Here is a 26,685-nt window from a genome sequence, read left to right on the forward strand (position 1 = left end):
ACGCTCCATAGATCTTGAATCAGGTGTTTCCATATTAATTGAAGGACTTAAAGATCTTTTAAATGACAATAATCTTCTCTTTGAGGTTTAATATTAGCGTCACCATTTGGAAACTATTGGAAAAAATATATATATATACTTTCTGTAGCCCAGTAATTACAGAGATCTGACATTTAAACAGCATATTTTACCATATATTTCTGACCGGTTTTCCAGCTCTTGAGTAATATCACATGAACGCAACCTCAAGACATTAATGGTCCAGTTTAAATGATGTCAGGGAGTCCAGGCATCATGATAACCTCACTGCTCTGGCCCAGCTGTAACTCCATCCCAGAGACTAGTTCTGTAAGGCTTGTCATTCAAATGGGCCTATAGTGTACATGACCGTTATGTAACCGACCCACGCGCCATCGCCATGAGAGATCGAAGACATGACAGCCAATGAAATGTTAATATCCACTTAATACTGACTGCTGTGGTTACACTTTCAAGACCCTGCAGGGGCTGTGGAGGCCAAAGAGGAGGACGTGAGAGTCTGTATTGCAACTTATTGTCTTTCATTTTCATTTTTATCATTTATTTTGAACACCTCAGAGAAAAGAAAATGTTCTTAAATGTGCATAAGAGGTTAAGTTTAGCAAAATGTATCAACAGATCTTGTGCCAGGTTTGGTCAGGACTATCTTAGCTGGACCATTTAACACAAAAATAGTCTTATGTTTAGGTGTAGACGTCTGAATTAAAAACAAAACAAAACTCAAACCTATCAGTAACCATCTTAAATTATCTCAAGGATCTCAATTTAAATAAAATATAATCAACTGCACAGCCCTGGCCTCATTAGATCAGGATAGTTCAACTTTACAACACATAAAGACCAAAGCAAAAATGATTATTATGTATTATCTTGTTATTTCATAAGTACATTTGGTTTGAAAAGTGATTCAGAAAGTCTTATCCCCTTTGTTTAATACACAACACCAAATTAGATAAAAGCTAAAATCATTTTCTTATTTGGCTTTTTCAGTACTGCATACTTGAGGCATCTTTCTGGCACAGCACTAAGCAGTTGTTTATGTGTTGTTGTTCTTTTCACTTTCAATTTATTTTAGTTTCTCAACACCGCATAGTCAAAATGGCTACCGTCAAGACACCGCTAACGACGGGGCAATAAAAGTGAAAAATAGACTAAGTGCAAAATCATGAATCATCACAAACACAATATGAAGTGTGTGATTCAGTGGAGATAAAATATGATCTCACCAAGTCACGTGCGTTTGAAAACAAGAAGCCAAAGAGCTGTTATGAAGCACTGCTCACTTTGTAAAACTGGTCTATACACAGTGGAACAAATGTAAGTGTTTTCACTATTCTGTAACTGAATGCATTAAAATTATTAAATTGTATTATTTTCAAATTAAATCAGTTTTCTGAATCCCTGAAATACATTGAGTTGCATTATAGTGTATAAAGTGTTTGTTTCAATCCTACATTCATTCATTTTTGAGTAGCTAAGGAAAATTTGCTCATATGTTTTGATGGAAACAACTACACGAATAAAATAAAGACTATGAGAAATAAATCTTTCACCCAAATTTGGTTAAAAATATGGTTTGAACTTCTGAATTGTATTGCAATGCCATTGTAGAGAACAATAGGGGGTCCTTGGGACATTCCCTGGCCTCAAAAAGTTTGAGAACCCCTGGCATAGAAAATGTTGATTACTGGATCTATTTCACATATTTAACAACCTCCCACCATCACCTTACATGGTGTAGTGCTTGCACGTTTTAACTGCAGTCTGCGTCAGTCTTGTTGTGTGAGGGAGATCTGTGCAGCTCCACAAACAGACTGGAGTCAGCAAGTAGTAAGACGTTACCATAGAAACAGTTAACAATCCAGCTGCCTACACAGGTGCTCCCCACTGCACGCCTGCCCCCTTTTATGGCCTTTAATACCATTACTTACTGCACTAAGTATACTGTTAGCCCCTTAGCATGTAATAGCAAGGTCAGTGCTGCATTACTTGGTTCACTCATTGGTAGCGAAACCCCTCATCATAGGAGTGTACATTTTCAACGGAGTAACAAGACTGAAACAATACTAAAAACAAAAATAACCAAATTGCCTCTAGACAGACAACATAATTTGGTACCACTTTTTAATGACAGTTTATTAAAAATGATTCAAAATTATAGTAACTAGATAATTAAAGGGTTAGGGTTAAGTGTTACTGTAGTTTCTAGTCACTAAAATGGAATCAGTCTTTATCAACTATTTTTTCATTATTCATTATGAAGTAACTGATCATGGTGTAGTGATGATAGTCATAACTTTGCTAATAATGGGAGTATATTTACTGTATATGCTACTATACATTGTTTACATCATTTTTAAAACTAGTCTTCTTTTGTCTTTCAGTACTACTGGTTGTTCGTGCTGTCCAGAGGGTTGGTGGGCATCGGTGAGTCCAGTTACTCCTCCATCTCTCCCACCATCATCGGAGACCTGTTCACCAACAACAGTCGAACCATGATGCTGTCTGTCTTCTACTTGGCCATTCCACTGGGGAGGTAAGAACTGAAATACACTTCCAAATACACAAGATAAAGGTCAGCTATGTAACTTTTCTAAAGGAGAGTACACCACTGTCTTTGTTTTCTCCCTCTGGCCCATTTCACGAACCAAATGAACTGAAGCGTTTGGAAATTGGAGCTCAATATTGCCACAATCTAAAGTTCAGGCTTAAAGGTGCTTTATGTAACTTTTATGGTGGAGCGCCTGCCATTTCTTGTCTCTCTGGAGATGTTATTGCTTTGCCTGGAATGTTCCACAGTATTAGTAAATATAGTAATATAGAAAATATAGTATAGTGTAGTAAATTTATCTGTCTAGTATGTATGTTTGACTTCTCCACAGATGTGAGCCACCTGCTTGTCTCCAGATAGATTTAATGCCTTTCTGTTTAACATCCCAGGCAAAGCTATTTTACATCTCTATGGAAACAAGCAGGTGCCAGGCCCTCCACCAGAAAAGTTACATAGTGCACCTTTAAGTCTGATCTTTAGATGGTGACAATACTGAGCTCAAATCTCCAGTCGCTTGAGTTCATTCGGTTCATGAAAGGGGCCAAAGGGAGAAAACAAAGTAATAAAAAATAAAACAGCTTTGTGAGAGCCACTCTAAGTTTATTGTGGTTCTCACAATGTTTAGCTCAAGATTATACATTACCTTAGTATGTGGTGCAGTCTTCGTCCACTGTAAACTATAAATAAAAAGTTTTAAAGGTGCGCTCTGTAAAATTTCTAGTGGAGGGTCTCCATGGAAATGTAATTGCTTTGTCTAGAGTGTTCCATAGTGTAGATTCAACCTACAGTAGCTATCACAAGAGAGACAAGTAACCTTTAGCACTATGGATATATTACAATTCAGATCTGTGGAGAGTCGCCCTATTCACAGAAGGAATCATTGTATTTCTGAGCAATAGAAACACTCATAATGAATAAATGCTAAATGGAAATGTTTAAGCAGTGCACCTATTAAATCGCTGTAGCCGTAACCAGGCTCAATGTTTGGGTCACAGTAAACTCCCCGGCGACAGATGACAATAGAAGGAGAAAGGGAGTCTGGGTATCCGCCTCCTGTTTGTTTGGGTCAGGCTGTTATGATCATTCCAAGGAAGTCTCCAACAAATTAGGAAAACCTAAGAGGAAACAGGGTTCACTCCACTCTCTGATTTTTTCCCATAATTTTCAAAGCCACGACGGGGCGAGTGAGGCGTTGGATTGCTTTATTGTTATAGCTGAACTGCAGTTTCCACGGCGATAAGGTGTTCGTCATATGCGTCTGGGTCACTAACCTGTTATTTTTAGGGGGCAACTTCTGAAGCCATTTCCATCTTTTCTTTACAAATGTGTGTTGTGTAACCAGATTAACATGTTTTGCACAAAGCTGATAAGAGAAATTTCCTCAACAACCATAAATCTAGTGCCAGTAATCTAGAGCTATTCACATTCAAAATTCCCTTCTCTGGGCCAAAAACTTACAAAAACAGGTTTTAATAGCCTCAAATCTTGTTGATTTTTCTACCCAAGGCAGATCAAAACTATTTCAAGCATCTACAGATGGAAAAGGATAAAGCAGATTCAGGGTTGTAGGAGGAATTCTTTTTTTTTTTTTCTCCTTAGTTTGAAGAGAGATTGATTTATTTCAGATTCTGGGTTTAACATATGCAAGGACAAATAAAAATCTAAGGAAGACAGATGTTTCAGAAGTCAGAATAGATATTTGTAGCCTCGAACGATTTCGAGATGATGGTGCCACCTGCTTATTGCTTCACTTGGAATGTTCCCCAGTATAGCATTAAAGGTATTGAATCTAGCATGTATTCAATTACAGGTGTTTTTACTGTTGGAAAATAGAAAATAATAAATACAAAAAACATGCATTGCAACTGTGAACAGCTTCGCCTCTCTACAAATCTGACCTGTAACTTCTCCTCCATGAAAAGTAAAAACAAATATTGAGTTGTTGAAAGAATTCTAGGTGTATCATTCTAGTTTTTTTTTTTTTTTTTTTTTTTTTAGATTTCTCTGGTTTACTTGAAATTTTAGAAGGACAAATACAACTATAAGAAAGACAGATGCTTCTGAAGTTCCTGTGTTGCATCTAGCCTATTCAAAATACATATTATTCAGCAGCTAAACGTTTAACAACATGGGGGATCATCCGTCGTACCTGAGATGTCCTGGCGGCTTGTTACGACAGTATTTTTATTCAATTTTACGCTGTCAACTTCCAACCTCCAGCTATGATAACTGCATTAAACAAAGTGCTGTCTTTTCATGTCCGGGGAGCACTGTTTTAAACCTGAGATTGAAAACAAAACACGAGGCTGCTGGTGCTTTGATCAGCAGATCTGTCGTAGAGCCTCTATGTCAAGTGGATGAGCGGTAATGAGACAGCAAACAGGAAGTGTGGTGCGTAGGCAAAAGATGTGAAAGTGACAGACAAGATAAGTCAAGACTGAATCATGCACCCTATATAAATACAGCGAGAACATCAGTGACAGTACAATTTGTATGTGCATCATAACTAAGCAGAACAAGATTTAAAACTGTGTACAAAAGTTAAAATTTAAAGGTGCATCGTGTAACTTTTATGGTAGAGCAGGCATGTCCAAACTATGGCCTGTGAGCCAAATGCAGCCCTCAGACAAATTTTTCTTTGCCCCCATCGAGAAGTATTGGCACAAATTACCTTGCATCAATGAAAAATGTATTTTATTGCAAGGTTTTTGAAAATTGACTTTGATAAAGCCAATATTTAATATTTGTAATGTGTAATATTTGTAGAGGGTCCATCATGTAACGATATCCAAATCTCCCAGTACGATATTATCACAAAGTGCATCTCACAGTATGATATTTACTGCAATATTTTGAAGAGGCTAATATAATTGTAGATGGGACACTTGTTTGCTTTTAAAATACATTGACAAGATTTTGGTGTAAAAACATGTCTCTTTATGTTGTCTGCACTGAAATGAATCATGGGATATGTAGTTCCCTATGTTCTTGAGCTGTTGCTACTATAAAACCATGCATTTAAGCAAAGGAACTCATGATTTGATATATTGTGACAGCCCACAATATTATTGTGAGACTTTTGACATTACGATATCACAATATTTTAGTTATTATTACATCCCTAATGGAGATCAAACCAGGCAAAGTTACAGGTCAGAGCTGTTAAGAGTCAACCCTGCTCACAGTCAGAATGCCTCTTTTCTTACTATTTCTGAGCTATTAAACCAGCTGCAACTGAATAAATGTAAGGACTGGAACATTTCAGGCAGAGTAATGACAAGCAGGCAAGAAATAACAAGTGTATCTGCAGCTTTAGGTGTCCGTCCTGGATGTGTTTTTTGCAGTACTGTACCCTGTTGTCAGGTTAGGGTTATTCAATGGCTGGTAAAGGTTAGAGAAAAGTTTACGACTGCTCAATCAGCAAGCTAATCTGCGGCCTGCTTCCACTGCCAGTCTGTAAAAACAAGATTTTGCGTGGGTAGCTGATTCTTACATTATGTTGTTCTATAGTGTTTTGAAATTGGTAGCAGGTATTTTGTGGGTTGGTTAGTCATTTGGATACTTGTAAATCTGTGTTATAGAGTCTGTGGGTGTGTCATTGTTATGTGATCCTAATGTGAGCCAGTTTTATTTGTGATGTGGACTTGGATTAGTTCTGTTCTAGTTTTGGGTTCCAGTTTTAGTTGAGTTTTAGTTTTGGGTTCCAATTAGACTATCTGCATCTGATGCCATGTAGTTTTCAGCTTGACAGCTACCACTTACCTTTTGTTCAGTAAAGATTAGCCCTTTAACCATTTAAGTATAACAACAAAGAATATCAACCCATACCTTTCTGCAATTTGAATCAAAAGAGATTACATAAAATCCTTGTGTATTAAAATGTGCTTTTTCTTCTTGTTACAGCGGACTCGGCTACATCCTGGGCTCTAGTGCGAAAGTGGCAGCAGGAGACTGGCACTGGGCACTGCGGGTAAGCCACTTATCATCATCATCAGCTCCATAAAATCCATAAACATAAGATGGGCGCCTCCTGGGGGGTGTGATGCTGTTGCTGTCATAGATACAGGGTCAGAGGTCACGGCGAGGTCAGAGGAGGCCAGGAGCATAGCACATGGCTGAACAGGCGGGCCCGGGCATGACATTGTTTGGAAGTGACGCTAGACGAAGCTCAAGGCCGATGAGCAAGCTATCAGCATCTTTTAGCATCATCTCTGCAATGAAAATGAAGTGAACACACGCAGGCAACACAACCTGTTTATCTTTTTTAACACCTACAGTCTCTGCGAAAGGTGTTGGCACATGTGAAAATGACAAGCTTCCTATATTAACTTTATGGTGCCTATAGAAGCATAAAGGCAATCAAGATGTGATTACAATTTATGTTTTAGGAACACTATAATAACTGCACTATTTATAGCATTGAAGGTGCACTGGAGGGTACACCACCTGCTTGTCTCCAAATGTTATTGCTTTGTTTAGAATGTTCCACAATAAAGATTAAACCTATCATGAGGGAGACAAGCACTATGCTACATTACAGTTCAGATCTGTGGAGAATCTGCCCTATTTACAGAAAGAATTATTGTATTTTTGAGCAGCAGGAGAAACACCCATAATGAATAAATGAGTAACTTTTCCGCTGTAGGGTCCGCCACCTGCTTCTGTCCATGAACATGTTACTGCTTTGCTTGGTATGTCCCACAGTATGGAATTAAATCCATCAATTTTCACTGTAACAAGATATGTTTAATGCCTTACTGCGGAACATTCAAGGCAAAACAATGTCATCATTGTGGAGACAAGCAGTTGGCAGACCCTCTACCAGAAAAGTCATGGTGCATCTTTCTGTCTGTCTTTTTTTCTTTATCTAGTGATTGTTTTGCCGAGATAGACCAAATTCTCAACTGAGTTTCATTAAGGTCAAGCTATTAAATATGCATGGAAGAATTGGTTTTAAGGCATTGTCTTGGCTTACAATGGTAAATTGCTTATGAGAATATAAAAATGCAGACACAAGTGATCATGTAAACAATGAGCCCAATCACTCCAGGAAGCCATTGTTTAGAAATAATAAGGCATTTAAGACTGGAGAGTTTCTAATTAAGCTAAATTTGAAGGCAGTTTTATGTAAAATGAGTGCAGTTAGTGTTTTTACACATTTGCACATTTCCAAGTAGATACGGTGTTGAAAAAGGCACATAAATCATTGATGTCACTGCTGTATTTTATTAGGGTTCTGCTGAGTAGGACACAAAACATTTCACAGTGAACAGCTCTATAAGGAATACCAGCTGTAATGTGGAGGTCCAATGAAACAGGCCTCTCTACAGGACTCCACTGTGGGTCAGCTCTTAAAATGTTCTGAACAAATTACAACCTGACAGCAGCCATGGACCAAAGAGTAAGAGTGCTTCTGTTGGCAGTGAGCGATGATGACAAAAATTAATTTATCAATATATCTATTTTTCCAGACAACATTTTAACTCTGCATCAGAAATGTGCTAAAATAAATGGGGTATTGCACATTAAATCAAAACTATACAGTGTTTCATGCGCTAAATGTAATTTTTTTTTTTTTTTCGTCACAATAATATCTTAAATTTTAAGTCTTGAATCTTGAATCTTGAATTTTAAATCTTGAATCTTGAATCTTGACTCTTAAATCTTGATTCGTGTATCGAGGTTCAAGTATCAAGTAACAAAATGGACTTGAAAATTAACCACTTTTTAATTATTTTACTTTTTGTGATCATTAGCAGTTTTAATTACAGAAGATATAGGCACAATTGTTAATCCAAACTTTCATTTTGTCTTCTTTTGTATATTAAATTCTTGGATTCTTTTTAAAGACAATACAATTCTGAATTCATTTCAACAAGGTAAATACATTTCCTAATGTATTGTCATTAAAAAGAACCCAAGAACTTAAAGCTGGTGATACAATGTTAAATTCAATGTTGATTCTGACTTACATATTTTCCAATTTTTCACTATATTCCCCACCTCTAATGATAAAGATGAAGGCTCACCAATCTACAGGAAACAGGGACAGTCTATTTCTTCATGTTGTTCCAGCCGGGCACAATGACATTCCTATTAACAATCTCAAAGTGCATTAATCAGCCTTGTGGCATGTTCAGGAATTCCAGGAAAACACATCCTTAGACATGAAACAACTTCTGCCTCTGAGATACATCCTGCTTTAAGGAAATAACACTCTGAAGTTTCCGTGTGCTTTTGACCCCATGTCCCAATTGACTTCCCTGTTTTTATTCAATACAAATGAACGATAAACAAGGTCATGCGTTTAGGAATAAGAATCCAGAGAGGGCACTTTATTAATTTGTGTGATTGGATAGCACCCACACCGGAAGTGTCTTATGGGTGCAAAGAGAGTCAGGGTCAAGGTTCATCAGTCAGAGTGACAACATAATAAATATAAAGGTTCCTGTGAAGATGAAAATGTTATTCTTCGGCATCTTTCAAAAGCCACATGCATTTTTCCTGCTTTTGATTTCATCCAATTATTTCCAGTGCCTGCATAATGTATGGGGAAACAATTAATCACTCTATGTGTACATTGAGCCCCTACCACAACACAATAAAACCAGCCAAGTGCTTCATCATCTATATAAGCCACATCCTCCTCAGAAATACTGCTATAATGAGAACTCATGATATGTATGCATATCAATGAGTGTATATGAACTGCATAATGTTATATGACAAATGCCCCTTGACAGATTAAATCGTTTTGTTTTTTTGCCTTGGTAAGCAATTGTATTTCTTAAAGGGCCTTCACGCAATTTTCTAATCTATGTTATAATGTTGTTTCCTCATCAGAAATATACCTGGAGTTGTGTTTTGTTTCAGTCACACACGTTAATCATCCTCTTCATGACATCACAACGCAGTAGTTTTCAAGTTAACAGCACCTTTTACCTTTTGTTTTGTATAAAAAAATGGCAATTCCAGAGTTGAAAGTGATCAGATAATTCTAGTAAAGGTGTATGGAGGTTAAAAGCACAGTGAAGCACTTCTTGTACTACACATCACAAGGTAGAACAGTGTTTTCTGTTTGAGAGAATTAACTAAAGATGCAGGATTTGTGTATTAAACATGTGAGAATGCAACAAAACACAACTCCAGGTATGTTTCTTATGAGGAATCATCATAACATTATTACATAAATCAGAAGATCAGAGTCTCTTGCGGTCAAAATAAATCTGCTGTGTTCTGTCTGACAATTGGGAAGTGTGTTGTTAGCATGCTAGTTGTCAGCATTACCGTGATGACAAAACTCTGCCCTGACCTCTGGGAATCATGACAAGGACTTACAAACTCATCGTGGTGAATAATTAGGATGCTCTGAATGCATCAAAAATTGAAGGTGAAGAATAACCATGGCCCACTGCAGACCGTTTAAAATTAACTTGTTTTGTTTTTCACATTTTTAAAGTAATAAAAATCAGATTTGACTTCTGTAAGCAATTCCCTCCACCACACCCTTTGTATTCCTCCCCCTCACATGCAAAAACATGCAAGTGTATGAGAATAGGGAGTGCAGAGAAGCAAAGGGCCTGCACTGGGTTTCTGAGGGCTTGTATAGGATGTCAGGCGTAACAGCAAATAGTGTCTCAGCATTGAGCCTGTACACAGAGACTGCTTTGTCCAGTATCTGACAAACCACTCCCAGTGAAATATCTGTCTGGTGTGTAAGGCTGTAGCCCTTTAGTTGATAAATTGGTTAATGGTTTCTTGGTAACTCTTTGTAATATAAACTTTAAAAATCCTATATTACAGTATTTTCAGATCTATGTTATAGTGTTGTTTCCTTCTCACAAATATACTTTGAGTCGTGTTTTGTTTCATTCACACATGTTTTGTTTCACACACAAACCCAGCACAAATCCAGTTCTTCTCTCAAACAGAAAGCATTGTTCTACCTTGTTGATGTCATCTCATTTGGATAATTTCAGCCCTGGAGTTGCCTGTCTCTACTTAACAAAAGGGTAAAGGTAGCTGTTAACTTGAAAACTACCAATACATGACATCACAAGGTGGAACAGGGCATTTTGTGCTGTGACGATGTAGACAGTTTAATTTGCATGTGTGAATGAAACAAAACACAATTCTGAGGACGTAATACAACATTATAACATGGCTAAAAGCTCACAGGTTTCGATTTTGCATAATATAGGACCTTTAATAAAGCATGAACAAAGACTTAATTCATAATGAACAAATTGTTATTGCCTAGTAGCTATTTAAGCCTAAATCTTCACCTTACCCATAAAACAAGTAGCTATTAAGCCTGAATTAAAGAGTTAGCTGGGGGTTTTGGAAGTTACTGGAAAGTTTAATCTGCATTATCACTTCTGAATACTCTGTTGTTTTTGCTCAAATCTTTAGTTTTAGTCTATCAAGTATTTCTTCAGTTGATTACAGCTCTATTGTTGTGTATGCTTGTAGGTTTCTCCTATGTTGGGTATCACTGCTGGAACGCTGATGCTTGTATTTGTCCCGGAGCCCAAAAGGGGGAGTGCCGACCAGATGGGGGGCCGCATCAGGACCCGGACCTCCTGGTGCTGTGACATGAAAGCGCGCAAAGAAGTAAGGCCCTGTCAAGACAAACAAGCACTGCCCAGTCAAGATATGTCCTGTCATTATGGGAAACAATAGGGCACATATAGCAAATTGGACAGACGTAAACATAAACTCAAAACAGTAGTTCACATTTATTAGTTTCTATAATATATTGCTATCAAATCAAAATGTCTTTATTGTAAAAATGCAGGATTATAATTGCATGTCAACCCAATGTAACCTACTATCTGCCACATTCGAGATAGGAATCCATCGACTCCAATTAAAATAACTAAAATGTATGTATTAACCCATTCTACATGATCTTGGTGTTATTTCGCAATTGGTCCATAAAAAAATCCTATGCTTGAACTTGGCTAGCCTTGTTTGACTGGAGCCAAATGCTATAAGTGACGTCACATTCCCTTAGTTCTTTATATGGTCTATTATATGGACACAGCCATTAACACACACTTAACTATGATAGATAAATAATAATTAAGATTTTTTTTTTTTATCCGCAATATTAAAAAACAACATTAGTTTGGCCATTAGATAAAGCACAAATACAAAGTCCCTTATAATCTGAATGAGTTATTGAGTTGCTTCTTGAAACTAGAAGGATGTTATTATAGGTTACCATGGCGATGAGTGCTCTAGCTTTGTTTATACCACACTGCTTATAAACACAATCACATTTCACAGCCTTTTGGCATAAACGCTGTGTTACATTGATTTTTGTTGTGATAAAAATCTCCAAAAGGTCAACAAAAGCGGATATGTGTTGTTCTTATCTTGTGTTGTTAAGCTGCTCAGACATAAACAGGTGATGGTTAGCGATTATGAGAGTTGTTTGTTTTTTCCTATGATGAGATAATTTGATGTTTTGATTTTGTCTGTCCACAGTCGGAGTTATGTTTTTTCATCGCTTGCGTCTGCGGCGGTGTCCTTCGCCACAGGTGCTTTTGGGATGTGGATTCCTTTGTACCTCACCAGAGCCCAGGAAGTTCAAAAGACCGCTGTACCATGTGGAAACAACCAGATCTGCAACAGCACAGACAGGTGAGTGGTCAAAGACTTAAAGCTCAGTGTGTAACATGAAGCCTGCGGTACAAAAGGTGCCATTGTACTATCACTCACTTTGGCTTTAGTCTTGAGACAGTGGACTTCTCACAGAAACATGGCTGCTGAGTAACTCCTCTAGTTCTAGTACATTCTTTTTGTTGCAGGGTTATTGAATTGGCATTTTCCCAACAAAAGTTCATTTGTGTTGCAAATATATTTAAATGCATTGATTAAATTCTAACACAACAGCTCTGCATTGCCTGCTGTAATTTACACCAGCTCAAAGTATATGCAGATTGTGGCTTTAAATTCAACTTTAAACTGTTAAATTTATCAAGTTATATGAAAAAGTGAGATAAAAGAGTGATCTAAAATGCTCTTAAAATAACATTCAAAAGTAACTAGTATTTTGTACTAGTTTTACCTAAGTACAAATTTGGTAGCATTAGTACTTATAATTGAGTACTTTTCCCCCCCATGTAACTACAAATTTTCAGTCTTTCTACCACTTCTTCAAATCAAAATCAAAATACACTTTATTTCTGTAGCACATTTTACAAACAAAGCAGTTTCCAAAGTGCGATCATATGTGAGATCATAAAATGAAGACAACAAAAAGGTAAATTCCTAAAATTGGGTCATACCAGTCCTAAAACAATAAACCCAGTAAAATCTAAATAAAAGCAAAAACCATAAAAATCATAAAATAGCAATAAATAAGTAAAATAAGTAAAATAAATAAAAGATACAGAGGACCACACAACTCATGCAGTGTCAAAAGGCAGAGAATAAATGTGCATTTTAATTTGACACTTAAAAGGTAACACTCTTATTAATAAAGAAAACACAAACATGCATAGAAAAACATAAGGTATTATATAACATCTAACATAAAACTAAAAAATGTGGTATATGTTTCTTTTCTTTTTGAATTCTGATGTGAGAACTTAACAAAACCAAGTAAGATAAGTAAATGAGTTAGTATCATGCTGTTGTTAACATTGTAGTCATTCTTCGTGTGTGTGATGTGACGGCTTTTCCACTCCTCTCTCCTAGTATGATTTTCGGGGCCATCACCTGCGTCACTGGACTTCTGGGTGTGGTCATAGGAGCCGCCACCACTCGCCTCTGTCGCCAGAAGACCGAGCGTGCGGACCCCCTGGTGTGCGCCGTGAGCATGCTGGGATCCGCCATCTTCATCTGCCTCATCTTCGTTGTGGCCAAAAAGAGCATCATTGGAGCTTACGTAAGGGTCATTTCCTTTCTAACTTTGGTATTTGAGCAGGAAGGAAGAGGTGTGATCAGATAGTGAGGACATGTTTATGGATAAGAGCAAATGATCAAGTCTCTAGAGAGTGGCGGAAAGTACATCAAGGTTTTGTAGGTCAGGGAATCACAGCATCCCACATAATTCAATACGAAAATGATTTATTGTGGTTTTAGGTGACATTGCAACTTTTTTAGGGTAAATATTTAATACAAATGAGTGGCAGCTAAAATCAATTTGGTCAAAATACTGTTTTTTGTTGTAATATAGTGAGTTCTGGGTGTACTTACTAATAGGCATGATCAGAGTCAACATTTGTGAATATAATGAATAAGGAAATCAGTCTTTAAACACAACAAAATCCAGCCACTCCAAAGAAGCAATATTTGCAATGAGGATATATATTTATTGATATTTTTTCACAACCAAATACCTTTTAACAAGAGTTGCTTTTGTTAAACCACCACCTGTACAAACTTACTATGAACTACACCCATTTTAATCATCAAAACATTCAATAGGACAAATGCACCGTATTAACTTTTCTTTCTCTAAACAAGCAACAAAACTGCAGTGTTGTTGCAAATACATGTAGGATAATACTGAGAATATATAATGGGGATGGAGGGGGCTGGATCACCGCTGAGTGAAGTAACAAGCAGGTGCTCTTCAGAGATCCCGAATGGGCAGATTTTTCTATATTTTATTATTATTTGTTTATTTCATTCATATAGTATAAAAAGACATCAACAGTGTCACAACATCAAACATACAAGAAACGAATGAAAAGGAGCAGAAAGACGAGTCATCTTATATTATCTGCCCCGTATTCCCTTTTCAAGACAAAACAGCAACACTAATAGTGACGTTAAAACATTTAAACTCAGTACATTTCAGTTCAGACACAATTATTAATCAATTGCAAACAGAAATCTTCACTATTACGCACAACAACTAGTAATTTGGGATAATATACAGTAAAATACTCTTAAATACTCAGCAATATATTAATCTCAGTACTGTATCACCAATTTTAGAAACCAGATATATTGATCACTTTATATTTTAACACAGCCCTGGGGTTTTGAAATGTTATGTGTTATGTCTCATTCTAAAGGTGAAGTCATAGCAATTCCCAGGATGCAACTGCTTGGGTTGAGCTAATTAGTGGGTGTTTCTGTGCATTTCTTAACCTTAACTGCCTGTTTAGAGTGGCCTTAGATGTGGTTACAGGTGCCAGAGGTTTGTATATCTTGTTTTTATTCCCAAGCAGGAGATCTGGCATTGCATAGTGCAGATTTAATAGAGGAAAGGGTGGTAGTTACTATTCACAGCCTTAGAACAATGGTGTAAATGGGCCCAAAGTGCAGATTTCACACTCTTATCGCATATCAGACCGACTGGCTAAATTAAAAAGGAAATAGTCTCAACCAAACAACAAGCTTCGTAAATCTGTCCAGCATTTCAAGTGTGGTCCATGGGTGGCATGTGGGGATTTTGAAAAACAATTTGGCTAAATGTGTAGTACTAGAAATAGCAGAATAAGTCGTAGTCGGAGTAGTAGTAGTAGTAGTAGTAGTAGTTGTCACAAGAAATAACTGTTCTTCCAATAAAGAATAGACTTTGCACACTTCCTCCTTCCTGTTTTACACTTTGCACATGTTCAGTGAGCAAGGGTTAAGCATAAGATACAGTTTTATAGCATAGTAGTAAGGTTATAGTGTGACCAAAACTATGCAGATACAAATACTATACAACAGAGGTGGGACCAAGTCATTGTTTTGCAAGTCTCAAGTAAGTCTCAAGTCTTTGACCTCAAGTCAGAGTCAAGTCCCAAGTCAAATACAGGCAAGTCAAAGTTGAGTCTCTGGCCCAAAACTCCAAGTCAAGTCCAAGTCGTCTGCTTTGAGCTTCAAGTTGTTTCAAGTCTTTAATCCAAAGAACCAAATATAGTTTAGATTTTTGCAATTTATATGAATTTTAAACTGAATTGTACTTAAAAGGTCATGGTATATGAGTATTTCTTTTATAAGAGTTGCAGAAACGCTAATTGTTCTTTTTTAAATGAAAGAATGAAAATTTAATAACAGTTCATTTGTCAACTAGTCTAAGCATCAAGTCTTCTCAAGTCACAGGCCTCAAGTTTGAGTCAAATCCCGAGTCACTGACCTTCAAGTCCAAGTCAAGTCCCAAGTCTTTGTTTTATCAAGTCAAGTGACAAGTCAAAAAAATAGTGACTCAAGTCTGACTCGAGTCCAAGTCACAACTTACAAGTCCCCAACTCTGCTATACGATATAAATTTAAAAAATATATATTTGAGGGACAGTTTTTTCCCGAGGTTGCCACACTCCTAAATTTGCACTTTAAATGATGATCGCCATGTGCTCATGTTATACCTACCTCTGTTTTATAATATTCAGTCATATGTCAATTTTAATCTCATACTTGCTGATTGCACACTGGTCAGATTTTTGTTTTTGTCATTTTTTTTATATGTATGGATTCTTATAAGTATTTACAAAACAAAAATAGCATAATATAGCATGACACACAAAAACAAATTACCTCAAAAATAAAAACGCTTTTGGAAAACATATATGGTACTAAAACTCTGCCTCTTTTCAGCCAAAGGCGCCTTTGAACCACACGAGCTTTCCAGTATCCACTCGCATGCATAAAATGAAATATTCTTAACTTTATATCCAAAGGCTCTGTGTGTTTTACAAACCTTTAAAATGGACTTTCCATAAGTGAAAATATAATATACAACATTCCTGCAGCTGTCAGTTTGAATATTAAAACATCTGAAAATGAAAGAACAGTTTATGAGATGTAAGTTTTCACAGCAAACTATAGACAGATGTGTGAAATTACCCGATATACAAGACACAGCCAGTTCTGCTCAGTTGAAGCTACTTGACTCTGCAGTTATGGGTGCTTCATTGGATCGTAGTTAAATTTAGACAAAAGACAAGTAAAATATCTTCTGTGAAATCTTTATTCACATTTTTTGTGTTAATTAAATACATCGATAAATAGATAAACAGAGTGATTGAATAATTTAATTAATCCCAAAGGAAATTTAAGATAGTCAGCTGCTCACAATTATTAGCAAACTTCATACATTCAATAATGACCTGTAATAATATCAAAATACTGATATGTCGGGATACAAAATTTGGTGATACAGTATCGTTATCATGGGCCGCTGTATCAATATATCGCCAAGAGTATTTTTGTATCTTTTAACCATTTTTTTTGTGACCATATGATAATTTTGTTGCTTATTTAGTGGAAGGAAACTTGTGTTTGCAATACACCTGACATACTTACTATTTTGGTTATTTAAATAGATGTGTTTCATGTTAATTTTGCACAGAGTGGTTTAACAAAGAAATGTTGTTGCTAAAATGTATTTGGTTCTTAAAAAACAATATGTCATGGAGTATCATGTACAATATATTGAGTATCACCATATATTCATGACAATATCGCATCTTGAGCCATGTATCATGTATCTGATCAAATCGTGAGGGTTCCTGTGATTCTCAGCCATAATATGCATGTGTCCATACTGTAACATTGGCCTGACTGAGGGTAGTTTCCTGTAGAAAACCCACTTCCATCATCCGTGTTGAACCATGCCAGATTAAACCATCCAGCCCGATATATGAGATTCCACTGTAAGCGAGGGCCATATGTTTTTTAAGTAACACCAGCTGCTAACACCCTATATACATACATACATGCATATTGCACGCCGCATTTCAATTTAACGCTGTTATTTAAAGACGATATTTTTGCCCCACCCAATCCAACATGCAAAAACAAACATACACCATTTATTTTTATGGCTTTTACCAGAATCCCCTTATCATACTGCTGGCCAAACGCTCCACTTTACAGGACCAAAATGAAGGCCTGTGTATCTATGTATAATTGTGCCACAACATAATGACATGTTTGGAAACCAAGCTAACCAATGTGCATTTAGACATACCCCAATTCACACACAGCGGCACGATATGAGAAACAAACCTGCTTTTTGGATAATGTTGTATGTCTTTAATTTATGATTCAAAATACTTATTCTGCATTGTGTTGTCCCTTAGGTGTGTATCTTCATTGGAGAAACGTTACTCTTCCTGAACTGGGCCATCACAGCAGATATTTTAATGGTATGTTATAAAAAACCTACACTTTGGTCAGTTTGTTTACTGGATATTCCTGTAATGTAATTGACTCTTATATAATGCATATAGTATTGTTTTACACTTTTGGCCATATATACTACTTCAATATTTATTTTTGTGCAGGCTCAGAATGGACTTTGTGTGCTTTCTCTTGCATTACTTGAGTACTGACTTGAATTGTTGCCTTTTATTAGTCTTAATAAAGCATGAACAAAGAGTTAAGTCATAATTAACAAATAGTTTATTAAGAATGACGCATTATGTACATTTTCTGTCACTTGCTTGTCTCCATGGAGATTTGAATAGTTATTGCTTTACCCGTACCTATGTGCAACATTAAACTAATAAATTACTAAAAATGAAAACAAGCATTCTTACAAAGGCTGTGCAAATTTATTTAATTTTGATTTCGCGATTTTGATTTGTGCGTCAAACGATCTCCAAACTCATATGATCGAGTTGAAACAATTAAAGCTTAACAAAGTTTATTTTGGGATATATATTTTACATAAATAAGTATATTTTATTTTTTTAATATAGAGATTGTTGAACAGCTGGATATATAGTTTATTTTGGATGCATTTATGTTTTTCTATGCCTCATTACATGTTCAAAGTATATTTTATTCATTTTATGTGTGTATGTATACATCGCAAAACTGCTCTAAGGTACATAGTTATAGCCTTTTTTTTTTCAATTTGAAAGTTTGCATAAATTATCATTAACAAAGTGTTGTTGTTGTTGGGTTTTTTTTGAGACAGAAATGCTCAATAAATGCATTCTGTAACAAAAAAATAATCGTTAGAATAATCGTGATTTCAATATGGACCAAAATAATCTTGATAATGATTTTTCCATAATTGTGCGGCCCTAATTCTTACTGTGAGCGGGTTCACCTCTCATCACATCTAATTTCTAACTAGGCCTAATGGTGTTACCTACTCATCTTTATAGAGATTGATTAGTTTAAGCTGTACTGTGAAACATTGCAGGCAAAGCAATAACACCTCCATAGAGACAAGGAGGATCATAATTCAAGAATCCTTCAATTAACTCCCACTTGACCCAATTATTGTACCTGATTTCATGCATTTTTCGCCCTGTGCCTCTGTGCAGTTTGTGGTCATCCCGACACGGAGAGCAACAGCAGTGGCTTTTCAGAGCTTCACCTCTCATCTTCTGGGAGACGCAGGAAGCCCGTATCTCATCGGACTGGTAAGACTGAAAAGAGCAGATATGTTTGTCTGGCCTTTTACGTAAGACCTGTCATGCTAACACATTCTGAAAACAAATTTAGCTGCTGACAAGGAAAAAAGAGAGATCACAGATTTCTTTAGAGTCAATGAGAGAAGAACAAAAATCTGTTAATCTGAGGTGAGGGAAATGTGAGTTTGTTTGTCAACGACATTTGACCAGTGAGCTCCTTATAAATACTAATCGGACTCCACAATCATGTTTGGTTCTGCTCAGCACGATGGAGAGCGTGGGGACCAGACTGATATCACTCCTTTTTAAAAAATATCGAGATATCATCCTGGATTTTCAAATATCGATATATAGAGTCCAATAACAGTCCCAATTACATAAGACCCTGGTTCATTTATAATACATGTTAGAACATATAGTATCTTTGAGAGCACCTTTCACACACACAGGACACATTGAGACGCCAAATGAGCTTTAAGTGGGCCAGTGCAAAGACTAGAACAAGTGGAGCTTTTAGCCACACTCCCAAGAGGACGCCTGAACATAGTTGTGATTTCACCAGCAGTCTTCAGCCTGTCAGAGCGTCTTCTAGTAAATCTTAGAGCTCCCAAAAGGGGCCAGTGTACTGTATTTGATTGGTCTGGAGAAGGAGGGGGCACTTAGCGGGGACACTCGGTCTGTCAAGGTCACAGTAAACACCGACCAAGCAGCTGCCCCACCCCCAACCACCACTCACTTGTTCATTATAGGAGAAACAGTGAGTGAACAGAACACAAGTGAATGGCTAATTTATGTATTGAGAGTGAAGGTGTGTATGCATATTTTTATACTTGAGAGGCCACAAGAAGTAGGCTAATCTGTGCACTGCTTTACTGAACTACTTTTGTGGATATGAATCAAAATCCACACATTTTCTGAGCCAAAGTTTTATATCCATTAATTTAAGAACATTTTACTTTATTTGAGTAGATTAAACTTGGCAAGTAAAAAAATCTACCAGTGGAGTAAGTATTTCTTTTAAGTTATTCTTAATTTGCAACATTGGATTTTGATTCTTATTTTAAGCGCTAAGAATTGTTGTTTTTCTTATTTTATGTGTAAGCTGTGTAGGAAGAAGTATTTTCATATTTTATGTACAAAAAATCTTGTTCCATTGGTAGATGATTTTACTTGGGATGTGAAATTTGCTCAAATCTTGATAAAACTTTCTTAATTCAAGTAAAGGTGCACTGTGTAACTTTTGCTCGGTGGAGAGTGTGGCATTACATTTATTTATCTTTAAGGAAATAGCAGGTGACGACATAAAGCCAATTTACATGTTAGATTTGTGGAGAGGCAAGCCCACTCACAATAAGAATGTAAGTTTTTAATCTAAATAAATAATAAAAACCCATGTTATTGAGTAAAAGCACGATGGACACCTTTAATACCATACTGGGACATTCCAGACAAAGCAAAAACATCTCCATGGAGACAAGAAGATGGCAGACCCTCCATAAGAAAATTTACACAGTGCACCTGTAACTTGGCCATATTTTCGTTTTTTGCAGTGTATTGTATTGTGCAGCCAAAAGATAATAGGTTTTCTTTATGCTGCCTGTTTGCGTTGTGTTATTGTGGTGCCCTTGGCTTAGTGCCTGGGTCAACCTAACAAAAGCAGTGGAAGTCTTTGATTAGGGAATTGGCCAATCATCTCACAGATTTACAGCAGATGCGGAGTCAGCTGTGTGTATTTTTCTCAAATGGAAATAATGTTCAGTGCCAAAAGCCAAAATTGTGGGATCTTTATGTATCGACAAGAGCTTCAGAGTTTGAATAATCCTCTCCCCAGTGGCGGTTCACAAGCACAGAGCTTCCTGACTCTATTGACAAAGGAGTAAATGCATTTGTACCATAGCCTTTTTTATGGTTAGAGGTGGGAAATAATGACAAAAATGAATATACTGTTATTTTTGGGGGTGTTCAGTATTATGTCAATTCAGCAGAAATGTTGTTTTTAATGTGTGACTTTTAAGGGGTTTAAGAATCAAGAAAATGTGAAATCACTGTAAAATTATGCATAAAAGTGCAGAAACTGAACTGAATACCCTTATTTTACTCTTATTTTATCCTTTTATCCTCAAAATAACATTCACTGCAGTATCTATTTTTCAGTAATCATCCCGCCCCTTTACATAGTACAGTTCAAATATATTGTTTTTGTATGGGTATTTCAAATAAGTCCCAGATGCCAGTTCATTTTAAACAACATATATAGTCAAAGTGGCCCTGAGCCTATGGGAGCACATTATCGTCATACTGCCTCGGATGCTGATACATACAAACACGCACCCTTCCAGCCACAATAACTCAACGGTGCCCCCTCAAACCTTCTGGTCATCTGCGTTGGGTGACAGCTTCCCCCTTCCAGTGACACACAAATGTCCTGGGACTTTCTCACTTCTCCACAAACCTCAGAGAGCTCAGAGCGCGTCACATTCGCTGCCTTGTTTCCTGCAGCGAGGTTTGGCACCAGAGTGTGATGAGGTTCTGGTGACGTGAGCCCAGAACCTCATCACTACAGCACTACAGCGGTCAGCTCTACTCATCGGTAACAGTCTTGCCCAAAGTCAGAATAGGAAAAGAAAAAATAAATTCCGTTGACTGGACAAAAGTTTTACATCAAGACCAGTTGACAGAAAGTAAGTTTTCTTTTGCTATGGACAGAGTTGGGAGGTAATACGTATTCAGAATTTTGAGTAACTTTATTCCAGTACACAATTAATGCTTCAAACTGCACATAATTAGTGAGAAAAATATAAAACACTGCTGATCAGTGATAAATTCATCAATCCATTCAAAAGATAAAATATTATTTTTAATTGTTAATCACTATGGCAACTAGGGCTGGGAATCATTAAGAAGTTGCAGATATGATACATACCTCGATACATACCTTGTGCTTTCGATTCAATACGATATATTTCAAATCGATACAATACAGTTAAATAAAAAAATAATGGCTAAATCATGGCTGTGATACTAAAAGTCTTTGTTAAACCACTTCTTGTGCAAAGTTCATATGAAACACAAACATTTTTATCATCAAAATAGTGAAAATATCAAATGTGTCACATAAATGAGTTTCCCTCGTCTAAACAAGCAAAAAAACTGTAGCACTGTAACAAAATAATTTAGTAAAATATACCAAAAAAATACTCTTAGAGATACGTCGATACAGCAGCCCACAATATCGATACTGTATCATCACATTAAACCATACTTCGATATTCTTGCACACCCCTAAAGGCAACAGTCCTAATTTCTTATCATACTGATTTCCATGCATATACAGTATATGGTTGAAATGCAAAGATGCCGTGCACAGGCTTTTTCCCAAAGAATGTACTTGAGCCAGGAAAGCTCTCCACTCACGTACTCACAGGCTCTTGTCCCATCAGCATCCCCAGAGAAGCACATAATGGACGTCTGCAGTATATGAGCACGTGGCAGGGGACAATCTCTTAGCAATCTGCCCAGAAATGCCTTCAAGCTTGATAATTACACATTTTGGCCATGTATTTTTAGTTCAGTTTCATTTTCCTAATGTTCTGCAATTTTGTTGGATAAATTAAAGCTATTTGGGCCACCCACAGCTCAACACAGAGAACGTTGTCTGATAACACTTTAAATGACTATACTTTTAACAGTCTTAACAAAATTTGAACAAAGATTTAATTCATAATGAACATGTAGTTTGTTCAAAGTTCAAAGTTAGCTTTATTGTCAATTTCTTCACATGTACTAGACATAGAAAGGCATCGAAATTATGTTTCTCTTTATCACATGCGTGTCTATGTCTGCACGTGCCGCCAGAATGATTAAGAGTGATTCAGGCTTAGTGACTACTTAACACTCTTTAAAGTTACCATCTGTAAGTTTATTACTAGTAGATGCAGATATGAAACCTGTTCCCACTATCCTAGGCCAAAGCTGGTACACTATAAGACAGCAGTAATGTAGATAGCGTAGTGGTAGTACTGTATGTGAGAATACAAAGGGACTAACTTGAATCATTCTTAGTAAACTATTTGTTCATTATGAATTAAGCCTTTATTTGTGCTTTATTAAAAGTGCACTGTGTAACTTTTCTGGTGGAGGGTCCGCTTAGTGCTTGTCTCCATGTAGATGTTATTGCTTTGTCTGTGCCACAATACAGCATTAGATTTGTCAGATCTATGGAGAGGAGACTACACTCACAGTAAGAATGAATGTATTTCAATGTATTTTTCAGCCATAAAAACAACTTTAATTGAACGAATGCAAAATGGACATTTTAGACAAAGCAATAACATGATCACATACGAACAGGTGACTTTCCCCCAGGAAAGTTACACAGCACAACTTTATAAGTGCACTACACAACTTTTCTGGTGGAGAGTCCGCTACCTGCTTGTCACGATGGAGATGTTAGTGCTTTTTCTGGAATGTTCCATAGTATGAGTAATGTACCATAGTGTTGTAACCTGCTTGTGTCCCTCATAATAGGTTTAATCTGTACTGTGGAACATTCTAGACAAAGCAATAACATTTCCATGGAGATAAGGAGGCGGCGGACCCCTCACTATAAATGCTTCGCAGAGGAGCAACTTTAAGTGTAGTCATTATAAAGTGGTACACATTTTCCTTTTCTTTTTACTATGGAGGAACACAGGAGCGTACAGTGAATTAAAGGCTCTTCCTGTGACATCTGCCTGTCAGCACTATTCCAGCTCCAGTCCCCATTGAGAAGCACTTTCTGCTGACTGCAACATATAATCAATGTTCTGCAGCCCAGTGACCTATGGCTCTGCGTACTCACTCCCAAACACGAAAACCCCTCTCTCATACTAGCGACATACACCAGGACTACTCTAATCTGCTAATAGCCATACTCCGACCAGCTTCCTCTCCCCTCACGAGCTTCTGTCAGTGTGTAGTGATTGTACCGTGATGGATACAGGAGGGGTCAGTAACACCCAGCACTGTACAGCTGTTGTTTTCGTCAGCATAAATCAGCTTGAACAAAACCGATGCCTTTTAAAGTGGGGAAACTGGCTAATGCTATAAAGAAATAAAGCCAGTCAAGAAGTGAATGAATATACCTGAGTAAAGGACTTACATATAGGCCTGTTCAATGACATTTCAATTGTAGACTGTCAATAGTAACTTAACTGAGTTTTGCTATGATGGTAAACTAACAATAACTAGCATGCTTACACAAACCTCCTGATTACTGGACCATAAAATTCTTTAATTAGATGCAGACAGTACACAGATCACTTTTTGACCTCAAGAGCTTCTTATACAGTCTATCTGTACTGGGTCAAAACTCATTTTGCTCAAATACAGAGAAGTATCTGTATCTTCAGTATGATCATTTACTGAGATAATTTCTGTTGCAATAATAAAATATTCAGGTCCACTGACAGAAATGTGAGGGCCCAGGCAGTGGTGTAGTGGGGATTTTTTAAGTGGGGGTACACGATTCATGATGTTATTGATGTGATGAATCCCGCCCACCTATTAATATTATTAACATTAACGCCATTCATAATCACCTACAGAACATAAATCATAGGCTACAACACATGCCCAGGACTGAACCAGGTGTAAAACAGGACTAATTTTGGACTTGAGAGCGAGAGAGAGAGAACCCCAAGCCTGTGGAGCAGGGTGTCTGCAAAGACCGATCTGGCGGTGGCTGCATTTAGCCCCGCGGGCATGGAGCTCTGCGTCAGTCCTTACGCCTGCGGTCACTTGACAGTCAATGCAGGCACACCTCCGGGCCCATGCAGACACTCAGTCCTGATTCAGTTCTAGTTTAGTCCTGGTTTGGTCCTGGTTTAGTCCTGGTTTAGTCCCAATTTATTCCTGCCTTAGTCCTGTTTTTGTCCTGATTCAGTCCTGAGATCAATCCTGGCTCAGTCTTGGTCCCCTCATGTGGCAGGTCACTATAGGACAGTACTGCAGATATCATGAGGCTATGCAGGTTGTTTTCACTATTGCCAGTAGCTCCAGTTTGACATTTATAGGTTGTTGACTATTTTATACTTTTTTTTTTTTTTTATATTTCATGTCGGGATGGCGTACCCCTGCGTACCATGCTCACTACATCCCTGGGCCTGAGCCAAAATGTCTCAAATGGGTCCTCCTCAAATATAAACAAATAGGAAGAGGGTCCAATTAGAGGCTCAGGAGAACAAACCTCTTTGTCCTTCCCCTGCCTACTGCCCTGATCACACTTTATGGTCTACTTACATATGCAAAAAATGAGTATCCGGTAACGCTATGGCTCTGTACTAAATCACTACGGAACACAATATTCTTTTCTAAGGTTTAGCTGAGGTCTAGTTTATCATTGCCTTTTTTTATTGTTGTTCCAGATCTCAGATGGTCTTCAGAAGAGCTACGCCACGTCAACCCTGTGGAAGTTCCTGAGTCTGGGATATGCCTCATGCTCTGCCCCTTCATCATCGTCCTGGGGGGCATGTTCTTCCTAGCAACGGCGCTGTTTTTCCTTGACGACCGGGAGAAGGCTGAGAAACAGTGAGTGACTTGCATATTGTTGGAGTAACTCATCATTATGTCATCTATAATTTAGTAATTCGTTCTTTAAATATTTGATGGCGTCCTTGGATGTCCCTGTGGTGAGTTTATATTAGTGAGCCATTGCAGTTACTCAAATGGGAGTCAAGAATAGATTTTCTAAAAGTTTGTGCATTAAGAGGTCATTAGCCGGTATGTTTCTATATCCATTAGTCCAGAATGAAGAGGTTTGCATTAAAATTGGACCTACAAATCCAGTTTCCAAGTACGAATTATGTCAAAATGATTCTTTATTTTCAAAAGATATGTTTAATGGGAATTCAACTTTTTGGTTTTCTAGTCTTAATAAAGCATAAAAGGTGCATTCTGTAACTTTTCTGCTGAAAGGTACGTCAAATGTTTTTCTCCATGGAGATGTTATTGCTTTGTCTGAAATGTATCACAGTATGGCATTAAACCTTTCTATCTTCATGGAGATCAAACCAGACAGGTCAGATCTGTGGAGAGACAACCCCACTGACAGTCAGAATGCCTGTTTTTCTAGGTATTTTTTGAGCTATAAAGCCTGTAATTTTGTTAATTTATGGTAGAGATTTTTAATGTCATACTGTGGAGCATTCCAGGCAGAGCACTGACATATCCAGAGAAACAAGGAGGTGACATACCCCCAACCAAAAAGTTACTTAATGCACCTTTATGCTTTATTAAGTCTATTAAAAGTGTAGCCATTATACAGTGTTACCCTTTTCAAACTAATTTAATGATAAATGTCTTGACAGCACTTAACTTTTTGAAACGGAGGTTGTAATAAAAACCCATTAAAGAACAATATAAAGCAGATGATTTGCTGGGCCCCTGAAACCTAAAGAGAAAGAAGCATTAAAATTGTATAGTGTTATTGTGGTCTTTGCTCCTGACAATTATAAGTCACACAGTGTACACGGTCCGTGCCAACAGTGATGGCAGCCATGCACAACTGAGGAGGGCCCGAGAGCCAATCGAAACTGCACGTCAGCTAAAACCAGGCCAGAGCTGACACTGGCTGTTTTGTCCATCAATTCCTTAAAGTGCATATGACAGGTTAGACTAGACTACCAATTTCACTAAAACCTACAACATACTTGAGGATTTAACTTTTTTTCAAATTTTAATTTTTTAAGTAACATTATAAGTTTACTTTCTGGTTAGACACAGCAGATGTGACATGCGT

The 26,685-nt window shown here is 37.2% G+C and overlaps 1 protein-coding gene across 1 annotated transcript in view; it reads left to right on the forward strand.

Moving 5' to 3' along the window:
* The window catches only part of spns2 (SPNS lysolipid transporter 2, sphingosine-1-phosphate), a 99,390-nt gene that overhangs the window by 60,342 nt on the left and 12,363 nt on the right, over positions 1-26,685 (forward strand). The window contains 10 exon segments of the mRNA XM_020930209.2: positions 2,424-2,575; positions 6,494-6,560; positions 11,063-11,193; positions 11,195-11,203; positions 12,083-12,238; positions 13,298-13,487; positions 17,622-17,687; positions 18,819-18,917; positions 25,313-25,376; positions 25,379-25,475. Coding sequence (XP_020785868.2) covers positions 2,424-2,575; positions 6,494-6,560; positions 11,063-11,193; positions 11,195-11,203; positions 12,083-12,238; positions 13,298-13,487; positions 17,622-17,687; positions 18,819-18,917; positions 25,313-25,376; positions 25,379-25,475 — 1,031 coding nt within the window.

The sequence above is a fragment of the Boleophthalmus pectinirostris genome, unplaced genomic scaffold (genome assembly GCF_026225935.1).
Source record: "Boleophthalmus pectinirostris isolate CB_2022bp ecotype Guang Dong unplaced genomic scaffold, ASM2622593v1 HiC_scaffold_12, whole genome shotgun sequence".
NCBI lineage: Eukaryota > Metazoa > Chordata > Actinopteri > Gobiiformes > Gobiidae > Boleophthalmus > Boleophthalmus pectinirostris.